The sequence below is a fragment of the Lonchura striata genome, chromosome 8 (assembly GCF_046129695.1).
Source record: "Lonchura striata isolate bLonStr1 chromosome 8, bLonStr1.mat, whole genome shotgun sequence".
Classification (NCBI taxonomy): Eukaryota; Metazoa; Chordata; class Aves; order Passeriformes; family Estrildidae; genus Lonchura; species Lonchura striata.
The window spans coordinates 11,394,780-11,410,744 of NC_134610.1; the positions used below are offsets into that span (position 1 = coordinate 11,394,780).

General features: G+C 45.1%; 1 protein-coding gene across 4 annotated transcripts in view; it reads left to right on the top strand.

Annotated features, from left to right (window-relative positions):
* The window catches only part of HSPBAP1 (HSPB1 associated protein 1), a 37,821-nt gene extending 27,233 nt beyond the window's left edge, over positions 1–10,588 (top strand). For all 4 annotated transcript variants that reach the window (XM_021526084.2, XM_021526086.2, XM_021526083.3 and 1 more), the window contains 3 exons: positions 4,913–4,996; positions 7,909–8,019; positions 8,231–10,588. In XM_021526084.2, the coding sequence (XP_021381759.2) occupies positions 4,913–4,996; positions 7,909–8,019; positions 8,231–8,788 (753 nt within the window). In that variant the 3' untranslated portion in view covers positions 8,789–10,588. The remainder of the gene's footprint in view (positions 1–4,912; positions 4,997–7,908; positions 8,020–8,230) is intronic.
* The last annotated feature ends 5,377 nt before the right edge of the window (positions 10,589–15,965 follow it).

Here is a 15,965-nt window from a genome sequence, read left to right on the forward strand (position 1 = left end):
AATAACACCAAGATTCTTTTCTCAAATATACAAATACTCCCTAAAAGACCAGAAATGTGACAAAACACATCTGTTCTTGTATCTTCTACCCATGTTCTGAGACAAGTGTCAAGAGAGTTAGGGATCTGTCACCCTCAGCTTAAATCCTGTTCAGAGCAGGTGTCCTATCTGCCATCAGTGGCACCTGGCACCTCAACAAGGTGGTTCATCCTTCCTGTCTTAACACAATTACAGTCCTGCAGGAACATTCATCCCATCTTGTCCTTCAGCAGTCTACAGAAGGAGCCTACATACATAGATGCTTAACTTTTTTGATGATTAAAAATAGGAGAGATGAATGCCACCTGAAAAAGCTACAAAAACTGAGATGCTGTACAAGGAAAAAATCATTGATCATTCTTTCCTCTGCCCCACTTCTTACTGACTTCTGGCTTCCTTCCTGCTCTCTAATGTAATTGCTCTTAATCCATCTCCCTGTTAATCCATATCCACATAACTAGACAATGGGGGAGAGACTACAAAGTGACCTGAGTTTATCTGAAGGTATGGAGAGCAAGCAGCTGCCACTGTGGGCTCCCAGTGCAGCCTGGAGCCAGAGAGCTGCAGTGCAGGAGTGCAAGGAAAGGCCTAACTGAGGGAGCCTCAGAGGCACATTGGGCACCTCTTAGATGCCCTCCCTCCAGCCTTGAAAAATATTGTCACTGCATGGGAAAAAAAACAATTTTAGAAAAAGATGAACATTACTGCTGGCTGGTTCTCACCATGGTCTGCTGCTCAGAAGCTCCCCTCCCCTGCTTCTGCTTTCTCAAAGTCTAAAGAAACATATTTTTTGCAGACACAAATACTCAGTTCCTGTGTTTAGCTGCAGGATTTTCTCTTTGTGGGCTTCTGCTGCAGAATCTAAGACACCATGGAATCCTATTCAGCAGCAGAGCTCCCAGCAGTGCAGGCAAACCTCTGACTTATAACCCTGAGCAAGAAGAAATCTTCATGAAGTCAGGGAGGGATTTCCCTGTGTGCTGCCTTTAAAGAAAGGGTGTGAGAACAACAGATTTGGCTTAAAGTAGGGAACAGCAGAACACACAATCCAAAAAGCCAAGAAAAATATAATTGATACCTAAGAAACTAAGTGTTTTAGTAAGTCAAGAAATGCAGTAATTCAAAGGTAATGTAATGTTCCAGCTCAGAGTATACAAAATACTTTTTAAAAGGGGTTACAGTAAAAAAAAACTAGTTTTGTTGGAGAAGAATTTAAGTGATTTTGCTAAAAAAGAATTCAGAGTTGGCCATACCATTATGCATAGTAGATGGTCAATAATTCTGTTCTGAGGCAGGAATAAAGGGTTTTCATGTGGGAGACTTCAGAGCTGGCCCCAAGTCACCCCATAGAGAGACAGTCCAACCCAATTTCAAGACACCAGAACTATGATTTCCATCACAGGGGAAGCAGAAGAGTCCAGGAGCTGAATTGGTGATAAAAACACTGCTCAACTTGCAACACATACAGAGAACCCCATGAATGCCTCAAAAATGAAAGGTCAAAACTGCAATTCCCTGACTCTGCTTCTCCACCTCTTCCCTGAGCTTCCCTCATTCTCTCACCTGGGTCACTATGGGCATGGCCTGATGCAGCCCCACTCCCTCCTCTTCACTGTGCCTTTCCCCATGGCTGTGCCCATATTCCCCAGTTGCCCTTGGAGCTCCATTTCAGTGGATGGGAAGACACCAGGAGGGAGGAGGAGGCAGGGTGAGAAGCACCTTCCAAGCACCAGGACAGCCAGGCACCAGCTGGAATGAGGCATAGGCTGGGGTAGCAGTGCTCACACAGTCCTCAGGTGGTGTTCCCATAGAATTGGCTATGCCTGCACCTACTTAATTTGATTTTTCATTGTCATGGTTGCAAACACTTCTGGGATTTCCTTGGGTCCTCCTGTGGCTCAGTGTCTTTATCTTCCCTTCACACTGGTTTCTTTTTTGACTGCATTTACCTAAATATTTTTTTTCTCATGAGCAGAAATTTCTTGGTATAATATTTCACTTCAGGGTATGCTGTCTTTTTGAAGCAATTCCACCTTTGCCCTACCTTTGCACTGTATCAAGTTAATCATGTCCACTGAGAATTCAAACCTGCTCTGTTCTCTGTGCTCTACAAATCCTCAGCATTGCTCCACTTGCTCTCCCAACTGTTCCTTTCGTTTCTTTCCTCCCATTACAGCATCTCATTTTATCTTTTCTGGGACTTCTGTCCTACTTTAACTTCATTTGCTATATTTGGCTGTCACTAGCCTAAATATTAAAATTATCTGATTGGTTACTGTTTAGATCAGTATCTTCCCAGCATGAATAAAGTTAGATAAGTTCTGTAGAAAGCAGGCTAGCACCAGATTGTCTCTTAGCTTGGAGAAGTTCTGTCTTGCTATTGCACTTTACATTTTCCCTGTAAAATGTTTGCTGCATTTGTGTGTGTTGTTTCACTATGGCTTACTTTCACATTTCCTACAGGAATGTATCTAAATCTGTGTCCCATACTCATAAACGTATGGAAGTCTGATTTTTTTTAATTGTGAAATTGATCATTAGAGGCAGCAGTGATGGGTTTTTTGTTTGTTTTCATTTTGTTGTGCATCTGTTTGTTTCTGATTTGAAAACCTAGAAGAGTATTAGTTTGTAAATGTAGATGAATCCTATCTTCCTTTTCTGGGTTGTTGGGGTTTTTGGAGGCTTTTTTTTGGTCTTGTTAGTTCTGCTCTCTTGCCAGATATATTTCATGGTTGTAATTACCTTTTTCCATTTCTTCATCTTTATTAAAGTTTTAGTTCTTTTGCTTTTTGATAATTTCAATTTTCTTGTCGCTATAAATCATAGTTTGAACAAGCATAAGCTTGTTCAACAATAAAAGAGGGAGAGCAAGTGTCTTTATGGACCCTATTTTGCCTATTTGAGTCACAGCTCTGTAGCTCTTCTATAAATTGCATCAGCAAACAGTGCCAGCTGCAGAAAGACACAACTTTGCAGTTATTACCCTTAACAAGGCAAGGGAAATCTGATTAGTCTCTAAAGGACCAAGTTCTTCCTCTTTGGTTTGAAAATACACGACAGGTTGTGGGGATTGTATTTTCCCTGTGGCTGTACCTACTCTCTCCAAAGCAATCCTGTCTGCATTTTGCATGCGAGTCATGTGGAGTCAGCACGTTCCATGCCTAATTTCCTCCTTGGTTTTCCAGGCAGCATTTCTTGCTGAAAAATTGATACACTTCCCTTGGTTTGTCTCTTGCTCGTGTTCCCTTGCTGCCTAGTCCCTCTGCAGCAGCTCCCCAGTGCCTGCACAGCCTCCTGCAGCACGTGGAGCTCACTGTTCTGCACAGGGCTCCCGGGAAGGATCCCCTGGTGCAAACAGCCACTTACAGGAGCTCTGCTTTTTCTGCTCTAACACAAAGTGTGCCAGGGTTCATCATCACCCCTGGTCACCTGGAGGGCACCCAGAGTCTTTAGCAGAGTTCAGTGTAAGATCCCCTATAGAGCAGGTGAGCATTGGGGTGGTGGGGGGAGTTGTATGATTTTGCAGTCATGAAACTGGAAACACTTCCTTACAGATAAATCCATTGCTGCTAATGCAACTGCACTGTTCATTTAAAGTGGGTGTTTCCTTGATAAAAACAAAACTCTGAAATTTGTTCAGCATAGAAAACATGTTTTGGCTGCAGTCTGTAGGGTTTCATGCACTTATATGTCAGGACTAACTAGTGATATTTTTAAAATAATGACCCTCCACTGACTGACTTCCTTTTCTGCTCTGTATGCTGTACTGGATTAAAGAACAATTTCCAAATGTTTTTGACCTTTGGCAAGCCAGTGCTTCTTTTTGTTTGACTTAAATTTAAGCCTGTGGAGAACATTTTGTCATCTGGCCCAAAAAATGAGAATGTTCCAAGTGTCCTGTAAGTGTTTGCAGGACTGGTGCCATTGTTTCCCCCACAGACATTTTCTCATTAGCTGTGTTTTGATATAATGAAGCACAGGCCTATCTGGGTAGCAGAACATTCTTCTAAGTAATTTGTGTCTACCAAGAGAAAGAACTGTCTGCAATTTAGATACAGATCATTGCTTCACTTTCCCTGTTGTGAAGTTTATATTTTTATCTGTCTCTGGCCATTTTTATAACTTGTCAAAAAATATATTTTATGCTTTCCTTGATAGCTCCATGTTACTCTAATGTTCAGTAATCTTCAAAGCTTGTCCTCTATCATCAAAACAACATCAGTGTCTTGTACCATAAAAACTATGGGTTGGAATCAATTTTATGTCACAGCTATCATCCTGATATTGTTGTAAAGCTCTGATCTAAACTAGATTGGCCCAGAAATCATGACATTTTCTTTTAAAAGCCTGTCTACTAAAAGTGACAAATTTAATACTGGTGATTATTTACTAGAATTAAAGCTACATTTTGTCACCTAGTCACCTAGATGAGTATAGGGATGCCTGCTTTTTGGGAAAACCAGCTGGCAGTCCTACAGAAACTGGGAAGTCTGCTCAGTTGGAGAGTCTACACAAGAATTCCTGCTTGGCTGAGACTTCCTGAAGTCCTGATGTACTGCTGCACCAGCTGTACCCCCTCTGTACTGCTGGACTTTGCTTACCCACAGCAATTAAAGGTTATAGTCCTGCTTGGGACTATATGGGAAGGAGTTTGGATAAAAGATAACAAAATGTCCATTTCTTACATGATAGTATTGATAGAGTGGGCATTTAAGTCTTGAGAAAAGGCTCTTTAAAAGAGAGAAATAAATTTCACCTCTTACCTGTGTCCTTGCCTCAGTTATGTCTCTACTTCCCACATCACCTAAATTTAAAAACTGTGTCTTTCTTTCAACCTTCTGCTTATACCCTAATGCAATGTCTCCAATTCCAGGTCCTGCTTGTTCCAAGGCACTGGTGGCACTATGTGGAATCCATTGATCCTGTCACTGTCAGCATAAACTCTTGGATTGAACTGGTATTTTCCTTTTAATGTCCTGGGGGTGTAGCATTTCCAAGGGATTTCTGTCCCTTGCCTGCCAGCTCAGTCCCATTGGGTGTGTTGTGTTCAGAGGCTGGGGAGGAAAGATAGATTTTTTCCAGAACCTTTCAAGGTTCCAGATCTGAAGCTCCAGTTCAGCAGCAATCCCCTTTCAAGTTTACTTCAATCAGGTAAACAATTAAACACAAGCTACATTTTCATGCCTACTTTCTAAAGGGCCATCCAGCTTTGTGCTGAATAGAAAGCAAAAAAACAGCAACTTCACCTCAAGGACAAGCTTGTGCAAAGCTAAATTACGTTTAAATCAGATTAATGTGAATAGGAAGGGAGGAGAAGAGGATTTTTGAATTTTCATTTCTCTGTGATAGTTTTGATTTGGCTGAAGTTGGATTTCCTCATGTATTTAATTAATTTTCTTCTCCCTGGGCTTTGATTTTTCTTGCTCATGTTAACCAGTATATATGGGATGGTTCCAGGGATATCACAGAATCATAGAATAGTTTGGGTTGGAAGGGACCTTTAAAGGAGCAGAGTCCTTCCCTAAGTCATCTCAATACTCCAGAAGGTTTTCTGATTGACATTACTTTATTATTAATCCTAGGTTAATATTAAAAAAAAAAAAAAAAACCTTTTGAAATTGCCTGTGAAAGCTGCCTCACTAAAATACTCACTGCCATTTTTTTCCTACTTCTAAAACCTATATTAGACTGGAATTCTGCAGGGGAAAGAACACATGTGTTCAGCTGCTGTTCCAAGACCACACGATGCATTTCTCATACCAACATCAAACCAAGCAGAGCAGAGGAACTCACTTGGGTATTTCCTTCATGAAGAAATTTTCAGGATGAAACGTGTGTATTTAGCAAGGGCAGTGGGCCCACAGCCCAGACCAGGCTCTTACACAGCCCTAAGTGCAGTCAGGCTGTTTCCAGTGCCAGAGAAAGCACCACTTATATTATAGAGCAGCCACCAAAGCCTGCCTTGAATTTGAGCCTTTGAGGTAATTCAGAGGAGCTGGCTGTGTGCCCTGGGCTTAGGCAGGCCCTGATGTCACCACACACACACACTTGTGCCCCAAGCTGGGCCTCACAAGTTGTCCCCCTCTGGAGGAGCTGGCTGTGATGGGATCGGCTTTGGCTGGTGGCTCCCAGGTGCTGGGGTGGGGCCTGAGAATTTCTAGCTGTTCTTATGTGTTGCAAGGAAAAGAAAAAGTGGATTTCTGTCAAAAAGGTCTTGCAGAAGTCACTAAGATCCTGTTTGGTGCCAACAAGAGTCAGTGGTTGTGTGGTATCACAAGCAGAGGAGTGTTTGCTGGGTGCAGGACACAGACCCTCCCCAGATATCAATACCTGCCATGAGCAGATGGGGCTGTTGCAGCCCAGGTGAAAGTTCCTTACAGAAATCACCCCTGCAGCTGATGATGCAGCATTGTTTGCTAGGTGTTGGGCACTCCATCTGTAAAATAAATTCTGACATGGATTCTAAAAGAATTCTGAGAACATTTGCATTACCAAACCAAGCAGTTCTTGCTCGCAGCTGTTACCAGCTGCTTTCATATTGACAGATGTGAATCACACCAACAATTACAGCCCCAGTGAAACCATTAATTATATTGGCAACAGTTTAGAGTAGAAATTTAATTTGTTTTCAGCTGGATGTGAGCTACCCAAAAGTATTCCTTGCTTTCTAACATACTGTCATGCAATCAGTACAGCCCTGTTATTCAGCAGGCCAGGATGAATACTAAGAATGCAACACCTTAAATAATTTCCACATGTAGATACCAAACTCTGTATTTTGGTGTTTTTTTTTTTTAATACAAGGCCATTAAAAAGCCTAGCATCCCAACCCACAAAATGCCAAGAGCACTTCCCCCTGCTTCTATCCCAAATTCTGCTTAGGGTTCCAGGACAAATTGCTGCCTTCAGCCCTCGTACTAGCCAGATGTGGGGTTTGCTTGGCAGGTTCCCTGGAGCCACAGTTAGACTGATCAGGGCTGGGGGTTCACCACGTTGCATCTTCCCTCCAAAACTAATACTCCTAAGCATCTCAATTAAAGCAAATTTATGCATCCACTTCTAGATACTTGTCATTGAGATAACAAAACCACCATCCTGTCTGGAGAGTCTATCATTCCTTCCACAAGAAGAAATTCAAATCTGAAAGAAAGCCAAGATCTTACAAAGTTTTTTTCTGCTATCCCAACCTAGCTAGGTTATCCTAACCTATCCAGCTGTCCAAGGGGGATCAGGAAGTGAAGGCCTGAAACAAAGAGCCTATTATTAAGTTAGTAAGTTAGTTTTTAGTTTTGCAGGACAGCTTTCAGAGCGAACATGCTTTTCCTTCTACTGTTCAAAAGTGCAGTAGTTCGTCAGCTGCTGTTACATGAAAAAATATTTCCTAAATTTCCTTAAGATTCATTTTTGTGCTTATATAGCCCTTAGATAGCTGCTGCATTGCTGTAACATCCTGTGTGTTTTAATTGCTTAAATTAGACATAATATGTAGATATAAAAATGTGCTATGTACTTCTATGGCTCTTCTAGTCCTAAAGAGCTGTTTAAATGCACACATTAATTAAATGCTAATATTGCATTATAATTTCAATCACCAGATTCAATTAACAAAACACTAATAAGGGAAAAGATTATATACACATACTATTTTTGTGCAAATCCTTATTCAGATGAGCAGTAACACCAAAGCCTGTGCTGTCACCTGTTTGGGGGCTGTACACAGGAAGAGAGTCTGAAACCTTCCACTGGCTTCACATGCATGAGTGTGGCTTTCAAACTAAGGCCATCTATGTTTTTCCTAAGATCTTTCAGCTTTCTGCAGAGACCCATGAGCTAATCTATCCCCTAAAACCTTCTGTTCTCTTGAGGCAGGATGCAGATCATGAAGCCCGTGTAGAAGAGGCAATAACTCGAATGCTGGTATGCGCCATAAAATCAGCAGAAAATCCCAGTGATGGAGATCTCTGGCTAAATCCCACAGAGGTGAGCCCTCTTACTGCTCCCATTATGGCAGCAATAACAAAGAATTACTGACATTTTGCTTAGCTCCCCCTGAGCCTTTATGCTGCTTTGAGAAAAAGAGTTTTAAGTTCCATCCCTTCATGTAGCAAAAGTAATTCATGGAAGATAATCACACAAGGCTGAATTGAAACATGTCTCCTTTTAACTGAGTGTGTTCTGGGTGTTTTCTTAGGTTGAGGCAACATCCCATGAAATCAATCTTCAGTACCTGAATAAAGCAGTGTCTGCATACCTCAAGTGTCAGGAGACAAGTGTGTCAGGACAGGCACGTTCCAGCAGCACTGGTGCCAAGCAGAGGACAAACGCCTCATGCAAGAGGAAGAGAAGGGAAGTTGGCTGTGAAGCAGAGAGCTGCACATTACTAACCCAGGAATGTGACTTTCCAACACCCGAAGCAGAAGAGCTGCAGAAAATACCTTTTGGGCCTCATCTTATTCAGGTTTTACCACAGTCTCAGAAAACCAGAGTGATAGGTGCAGTTGCAGTTGAAAGTGACGGTGGAGATCTTCTCCATGAAAATGAAGGACAGCATTTTGGAAAATTACAGTGCAAGAGGAAGAGATTGCTAATGAGTAATGACTGTGAGACAGCTGCACATCAAATGGATTCAGACTGCAGTCCATGCACCTCACAAACAGCCCTTTCTACCAATGACTTGTTAGACTGTCTGGTTAATCCTCGTGTCATCAGTTTAGTGGCTCAGCTGCTGTTGGAGAAAATGAGAGTGTGATGCTTTATCATTGCTGGAACAGAAATCAAACAGCAGAAGCGTGTTTAAGATCTGTAATAATTGAATGTTCCATTTCAAATAATTTTTAGGTACAGATAGACACAGTTACTGGTTAAGTGCAGGTTGAAGTTGAGCTGAAAGAAGAATAGCTGGTTAGTGATGGCTGAGAAGAGAAAGGTGTGTTTCGTCAGGGAGCTGCTCAGTGTTATGAACAAGAGAGAGCACACACAGTCACACTCCCACCGTGCTGTGCAGGTGGGATCTTCACAGTGTTCTACAGCTCTGAGCTGAAAAACAAGTATGGCTTAATGATGGATAACAGAGGGAGTGCTGGGACATGGTCACAGCAAAGGGGGACCAAGGCTGGGAGCAGATGGATTGACTGACTGTAGACTGCAGTCCTTGACCACATTTAAAATAAAATGGTCAATGAGCAATCAGTTGATTACATTAGAAATAATAAATTCAGGTAAGCCTAAACCTCAGCCAAGAGACAATGCACTCACTAATGCATCTACTTCCTCCCTTCCACTAAATAACTTCAGTTTTGTCACAAAGCTCTAGGCTGGAGTGAGACTAAAGCCCTTAGCAAGAAAGTAGTCTTCAGCTAGTTCAGAAAGTCATGAAGGTGGGAGATTAAGGCCATTGGGAAGTTGCTGCTATTACTTATTTAAAGCCAGATGTGCACAGTACCCTATCTCTAAGAAATGAAGCAACACAACTATGACTTTTTGCCTCTGTCTTTCTCTTTACCATAACAATCAAAATGCATTAATTCTTTTGGTTGTAAATGCTTGCTGTACAAGACCATCCTTTCTTCAAAGGATAGTAATCCTTGGATTTATTTTTGAAGGCTGGGTTGTTCTTTGATTGAAAAGTTCAAGAACATTAAATATAGGCAAGAGGTTTGCTAACTCTGAAGCTATGCATGGAGGCTTGACCAAAACCTGGGAAGAAAGCTGCTGGCATCTTCCAGGATGCTCTCACCTCCTCTGATTTCTGCTTGTGGTGGCTGCAGAGGCATTTTCCCCAACTGCAGTTTCAAGAGACAGCTTCAGCTCCTGTGAAGCCTTTGCTTTTAAAATGTCTCTTTTCTTGTGTCTGGTAGAGACCAAGAAACCAGTTTCTATCATCAGCCTGTTCCCACAGCTGTAATCTTGCACCACCAGACCTCCAGCTGGTGTTTCTTTTGCTTGGTGTGTATTCCCTACTAAATACATGAAACTAGTGCTGTTTTCACAAAGATCACCTTCCACTAATTTATAGCTAAAAAATCCTAATGGGAAAGGTGCTTTCTCTCTGCTTTTATTCAGATTGCATGTTGGCAGGGCCCTGATAAATTATGTTAAGGGCTTTAGATATGCACCAGTAGATCAGAAATTCACGAAACCTTGCCATTTCAAAAATCTCAAAAACCTAATACACTTGGAAGAGGATTAAGTTGAAAAGGCTCAAAGGTTCACATTTAACAAGCACAGAAACCTTATCCTGATGGAAACAGAGCTGTGTGTGTAGCTTGCTGAATGCCCTGGCTTTGAAGAGTGGCTGTGAGTTAGTAGCAGAGGCCACACGAGCTCCATCTCTGACCCACAAATGTGCAGTTTCCAGTGTCCTGCTCTGCCCTGGTAATTGGGCTCAGACCCTGATAACACCTGTATCATCCTCAAGGGCAAGATACAATTCTCAGCCTCAGGAATGTGAGAAAATCCAGTGTTTTTTCATGTTTCTATACCAAAGGATTTCAGTGGTGTTGCACCCTTGCAACCAGGACAGAATTTAATAAACAATCCTGTTGATACAGTTCCTGTTTGTGTGATGGCACTGCTGCGACAAAGGGATTCAGCTGGAATCACTTAGGAAACATCTTGGTCACCCTGCTGCCTTTACTGATTCACCAGGCTCATAGGGAGCAGTCTGTGGAACAGGGCAGAGCCATTCTGAGGCACAGGCACATCTCAGCAGAGCTGGGTTTAGCAAGACCCTGCTCGTGTCCTGCTGCTGGGCTTGCCTTTGCCAGGCTGACCAGAGGGGCTGGGACCAGCTAGAGAGCACTGCTCCTGGGTGCAGTTGCACTGGGAAGGAAGGGTTGCAAACGCCTCATTTTAATTCACTGAGCAAAAATAGTCTTGCAATAAAAAAGTTTTTATGTCTAGAACAGCTAGAGGTGGGGGAGGAGAAGCACAGGCAGTAAAGTGGAGGAGGATGGCAGCATCATCTTCCAGTCCCCACAGCGTGAATTTCCTTAGCTTAAGCTTTCCTCCCAACACACAGATCATCTTTATATACCCCACAAAATCCACACTGAACATTTCATCCATGTATTCCAAATGACTGTCCTTGGAAAGGCTCACTGAACATGTCAGGGGTCTCTGTAGGACTTGCCCTGACCGCCTTCGGTGCCTGTGCCAGAGGACCCATCTCAGGCTCAGTGTAGGAGCAGCTCAGCAAGGCTAAGCTGTGTTCAGAGTCACATCCCTCACCACTCCAATCACACCCTCCCTGTCTGGGGACAGTCACGGTTTATGCCTGTCCAGGTGCAGCTCATGATTTAAAGGCCAGGCTGTGGCCAGAAGCCATTAAGCCAAGGGGACAGGGAGAAGAGCGAGTGAGGCTGTTTAGGATGCAAGGCAAAAGCACCAGAAGGACTTTGTGTCTCAGAGGTGCAATATAAAATCTCAGTCATACACTCTGCATGCAGGGGCAGAGAGAGAAATGACCACAAATTCAGCAAGTCACGTATGGCAAATGGCTTGTGCACCAGTGAGAGAAATTTATAGCTCTGACCCGATTCGCAGCACGCCGAGCGCCGCGATTCCTGACGCCGTTTCTAAATTCATGGCCGCTGCGTGCGGAAGCTCAGACAAGTTTCTACATATTCATAGCGTTAAAAATAAATGATTCCTGATCTCTCTGGTGACAGCCTGTCTCCAAGAAGAGCAGGAACCCAGTGCTAGCCCTCTGCGACTGCTCATAGAAACTTTCTCCCCCAAGAAAGAGCATTTCCCACTCGCTGGCAGCAGTGGGCATGGCAGCAGTTGAGATCATAGCCTGGAGCCATCACTAGGGTGGTCACAGTGGTGACACGCTTGTCATCTCTGCTTTGGCTGAGTGACAGTAAGAGAGGGATGCTGCAGTGCCTGGTGTTGAAGTGAAAGCCTTGCTCCAGCCCAGGGCCAGTCCAAGCAGTGGGATGGACCAGCACATTCATCTCCCCACACACATCCAGGCTGTTCTACTTGGCTGGTGGACCCTGCGTGTTCCCTGCCCCAGGTTTGCAGAGTGGCTCATGGGCCAGCCTGGACTATCTCCTGGACCGACTGGCATTGCTACTTGCTGGCCCTGAGCACCACCCTCACTAAAAGGAATCTGCAGAAACCACACCCAAGTCTGACAGTGTCAGCTCTGGAGTGAGCAAGAAGGAAAACCCCAAATAGCAACATCTTCCAGAGTTTCAGTTTTCTCTGGAAAACCTCCCCACAGGTTGTCTGTGGGTACCACTGGATTTCACAGTGCTACTTCCCCCATTTGCCTCTCCCAGAACTTCTGCTGTGGCACAGTTTTTTTGATGCCACAGAGCAGCTCAACTGCAGAACTGTGACATATGTTATCATTTAACATTAACCATAAATTGAGCTTTTAACTAACAAACATGGCATATTGAATAGGCAGAGAGAATCCTTCCACAGTGCTAATTGCCCTTTAAAATAAAAGTAGTGCTACAATTCAGTCTGTTTGCCAACTAGTAAGCTCCTGTGGGAATCTAAAAGCTCCTTGCTGAATTTCTCAGCTACAAATGTGAACTGTTTTGGTGTTTGGCATGAGCAGGCTTCCACTCACAGGAGTTTCTTCCATGGGACATTCCCAGTATGGCTGATGGGGAAAGACCTCTGCAAATAAGTGGCCTGATTTTACCATCTGGTTTGTCCAGATGGGGGGAGGAAAAGGATCCTAGATCTCCTGTACCATATTCTTCTGTCTTCCAGACACAGAGATCTGACCCACAGCAAGATGGGGACACACTTTGCCACACTGGCTGAAGGGGCAGTGGGATGATGGCATCTCTGGTTAAAGAGCCACACATTTCAGAGCTGTATTTTTGGAGATATCCCAAGTGTATGTTCCCACTAAACATTAACTTCTCCATCTAATCAGTAGGGTTTGCCCAGCTTAGTGGGGTGGCTGGGAGCTGGAAGTTCTGGTCACCTTGGAACAGCTAGTTTGGGAGGACCACAGCCCCCAGGGGGGACTGTAGGGCAGTGGGGATAAAGGTGGCAAGTGCTGTGCAGCAGTGGTGAAGAGAGGATTTTTGTGAGTCTCCCAGAGGCTCAGAGAACACAAGCAGAAACCCTGGAGCTCTCTGACCTCCCAGTGCCCTTGTGCTGAGGGACCTGGGGGGCCCTGGAGCTGGTGAAAGTGTCTCACAAGTCAGAAGCGTTGCTTTGCAGCCAAATCTCACAGGCATCACAGCTCTCCTGGTCCTTGCATTGAATTACAGGGGCAGTGTCAGGGAAAAGACATGGCCAGCTGCCTGGTCAGCACCAGATTCTTAGTGAAACCTAGATCTAGGTTTTCAGGGCACAGACTTTGCTGCTTCTAAAGCTCTGGTGGTATTGTCCCAGCAATGAGTTCTCATTCCTTGTGATAACCTATGAAAACCACTTTGTGAAGGTCTGAATCAGATACTTCCAGCACTGAAGAACTTTTTAATCCAATTTCACAGCAAAAGAGGTGGCCCAACATCTCTCCAGATCAGAAAGGTTGATTGTAAAACAGACTTTCATTTTCCTGGTAGATACTTGAATCATGTAGACTCACTCTCTGTCCCATCACTGCCTCAGGGAGGTATATGAGCTTCAAGGGCAGGTAAAGAGTTAAAATTGTTCCTGAATTCCTCTCTCACCCCAGCCATGTCCCCTCCTCCTGCTCTCCAGAGCCTGGGCTATGCCCATTGAAAGAACCAGGCAGTAAAACCCTTCCCTTCTGAGCAATGCCAGGCTTGTCCTGTGCCCTGGTGGGACACATGAATCCAGCCCAATTAGCAGCAGCCCTAACAAAGCCGGCTGAAAAAACACCATTAAAATGAAAGATGGTGCTGTGTAAAAAGAAGGCAGAGCAAGTGAGGCTGTAACACAACTTCCTGCTGTCCCCAGACGAGCCTCATGACTTACGAGGGACTTGGTGCCTCGCCTGCGTTTCAGCCCCCACGTCCCCAGGGACAGAATGCATTACCTCTGCATTTGCTTGGAGCTTTGGGGGCTTATCCAAAGGAATTAGGATCTCTGCCCTGTTAAGAATGGAGCTTTCTGCCACGGTGTGATAGCTCACTGCAATGTGGTTTATTCCTTGTTTGCTGCTGCTCCCTTGACTGAAAGCTGCAGCATTGCAGAGAGCGATGCCACGCTACAGCCCTGCTTTGGCCATGACTGGCATCTCTCCACATCCAGCAGCCCCATCTCCCACCCGGGGTGCTGCCCTGAGGGCAGCCGTGCCTGGCTGAGCCTCCTCTCCATCCTGCTGGGGACTTGATGGGATCAAAGGTCTCCAAATCACCAACGTGGTTGACTCCAAGCATGTGAATAGACTCGACTGCCCCCACGTTACACCCAAGAGGAGGAGCCTTGTGGGCAGATCAAGGCCAGAACAAGGTCAGTTTGAGATACATCACCAGAAGCATCCTCAGCCCCATGACTGCTGTCCTGTGTCTATCAACCATATTATTACCACTATTAACTCAAAAAGATGTTCAGAGCTCTATCAGAAGAAGCACTAGAACAGGAATCAGTGGAAGGCAAGCCTGTCCTGGCCGGGGCACAGGAGCAAGGATGAGATGACCATGCAGGTCTTTTCCATCTTTTCCTCTTTAGAGAGTCAATTAGCAAGGCATGGTAACAGTGTTTGTGCAGTCACTGCTTGCTCTGATTACAATAAATTTTGTCCTGCATGTTAAAGTCAGAAACATCTCGCATCTGCCAAACAGCAATCAGGACCAATTAATGAAGATGTAATTTCCCCAGATGCTGCTATTAACATAATCCACCGTGTTCCTAGCAACATGAATATAATTAACCCAGTTAACCACAACTCTCATCACCGTCACACCAGGCTGCCCTTGCCCTGTCCCCAGCCACATCCACAGGGCTGAGGGGCAGAGCCACTCCCCATCCTCTCTCCTTGGGGGTGAGTTTGGGAGCCACAGACATGGCCCCCAGCCCAGCAGTGCCAGAGGCCCTTCTCAGAGGCAGGACAGCCCAAAAGCCCTGACACCCAGCATGGCTTCCAAGCCTCATCTGAGCCTCTCCAAAGTGATGGGTGCCGCTGCAGCAGACCTGCCCCAGCCCTGGGAATGGAGCACAACCGTGGGGGTCAAACAGGGGCAAAATGCAGGGTGCCCTCTAGCCCTTTCTCCCAGGTTGATGCCAGGGTAATGATGTGCTCACACAGAGCTCTGCCCTCACCACCACCCAGAGCACAACTCACTGCTGGGGAGCAGCAGGTCCAGCTGGGGGTCAGGGCAATCCTCACCCACAGGAGCAATCCTGCAGGGCTAAGACCAGTGTCCATGGACACCTCCACGCACAAAGAGACATTAACAAGATCCAGAACTCACCACAGTCCAGCAGATGGGAGCAGATTCCAGCCCGGAGAGATGGGATGATATAATGCAAGGCCCTTCTGAAGAAAGGCTGAAGCCAGGACTGCTGCCGGGTTGAGCTGCAAGAGCTCCAGTGCCCATGGGCAGGTCCATGTCCCAGCTGAGTCTGGGCAAGGCCATGAGGGTCCCCAGGTGTTCCTGCTCCTGTGATATCTGTGCTGGGGACAGGTGATGCTCATGCTGCTGATGGGGAAGGCCAGTGGTAGTGGGATTTTCTCCCGTCTGTTCTAACTCAGCTTTGCTTCTAAGGAGGAACTCAGGGTGAGGAAGAGGAGGAAATGAAGGTTCAAGCGTTCAGACCAAATTTCAGGGTTTATCCAGTGCTTTGGTCCTTGAAGAGTTGAGGCAGAAGTCTCATCCTGTGCCTGCATCCCAGTCTTGCTCTCAGCTGATCATTCACCAGGTGCTGGAATTGGGAACTGGAGATGCTCTTGGGAAGGACCAGGCCTCCTGCAGTCCCTGGGCCGTGTTTTAGCAGAGAAGTAAAATCACTGCCTACCTTCTTCAGGGTGCAAGCAAGATGCT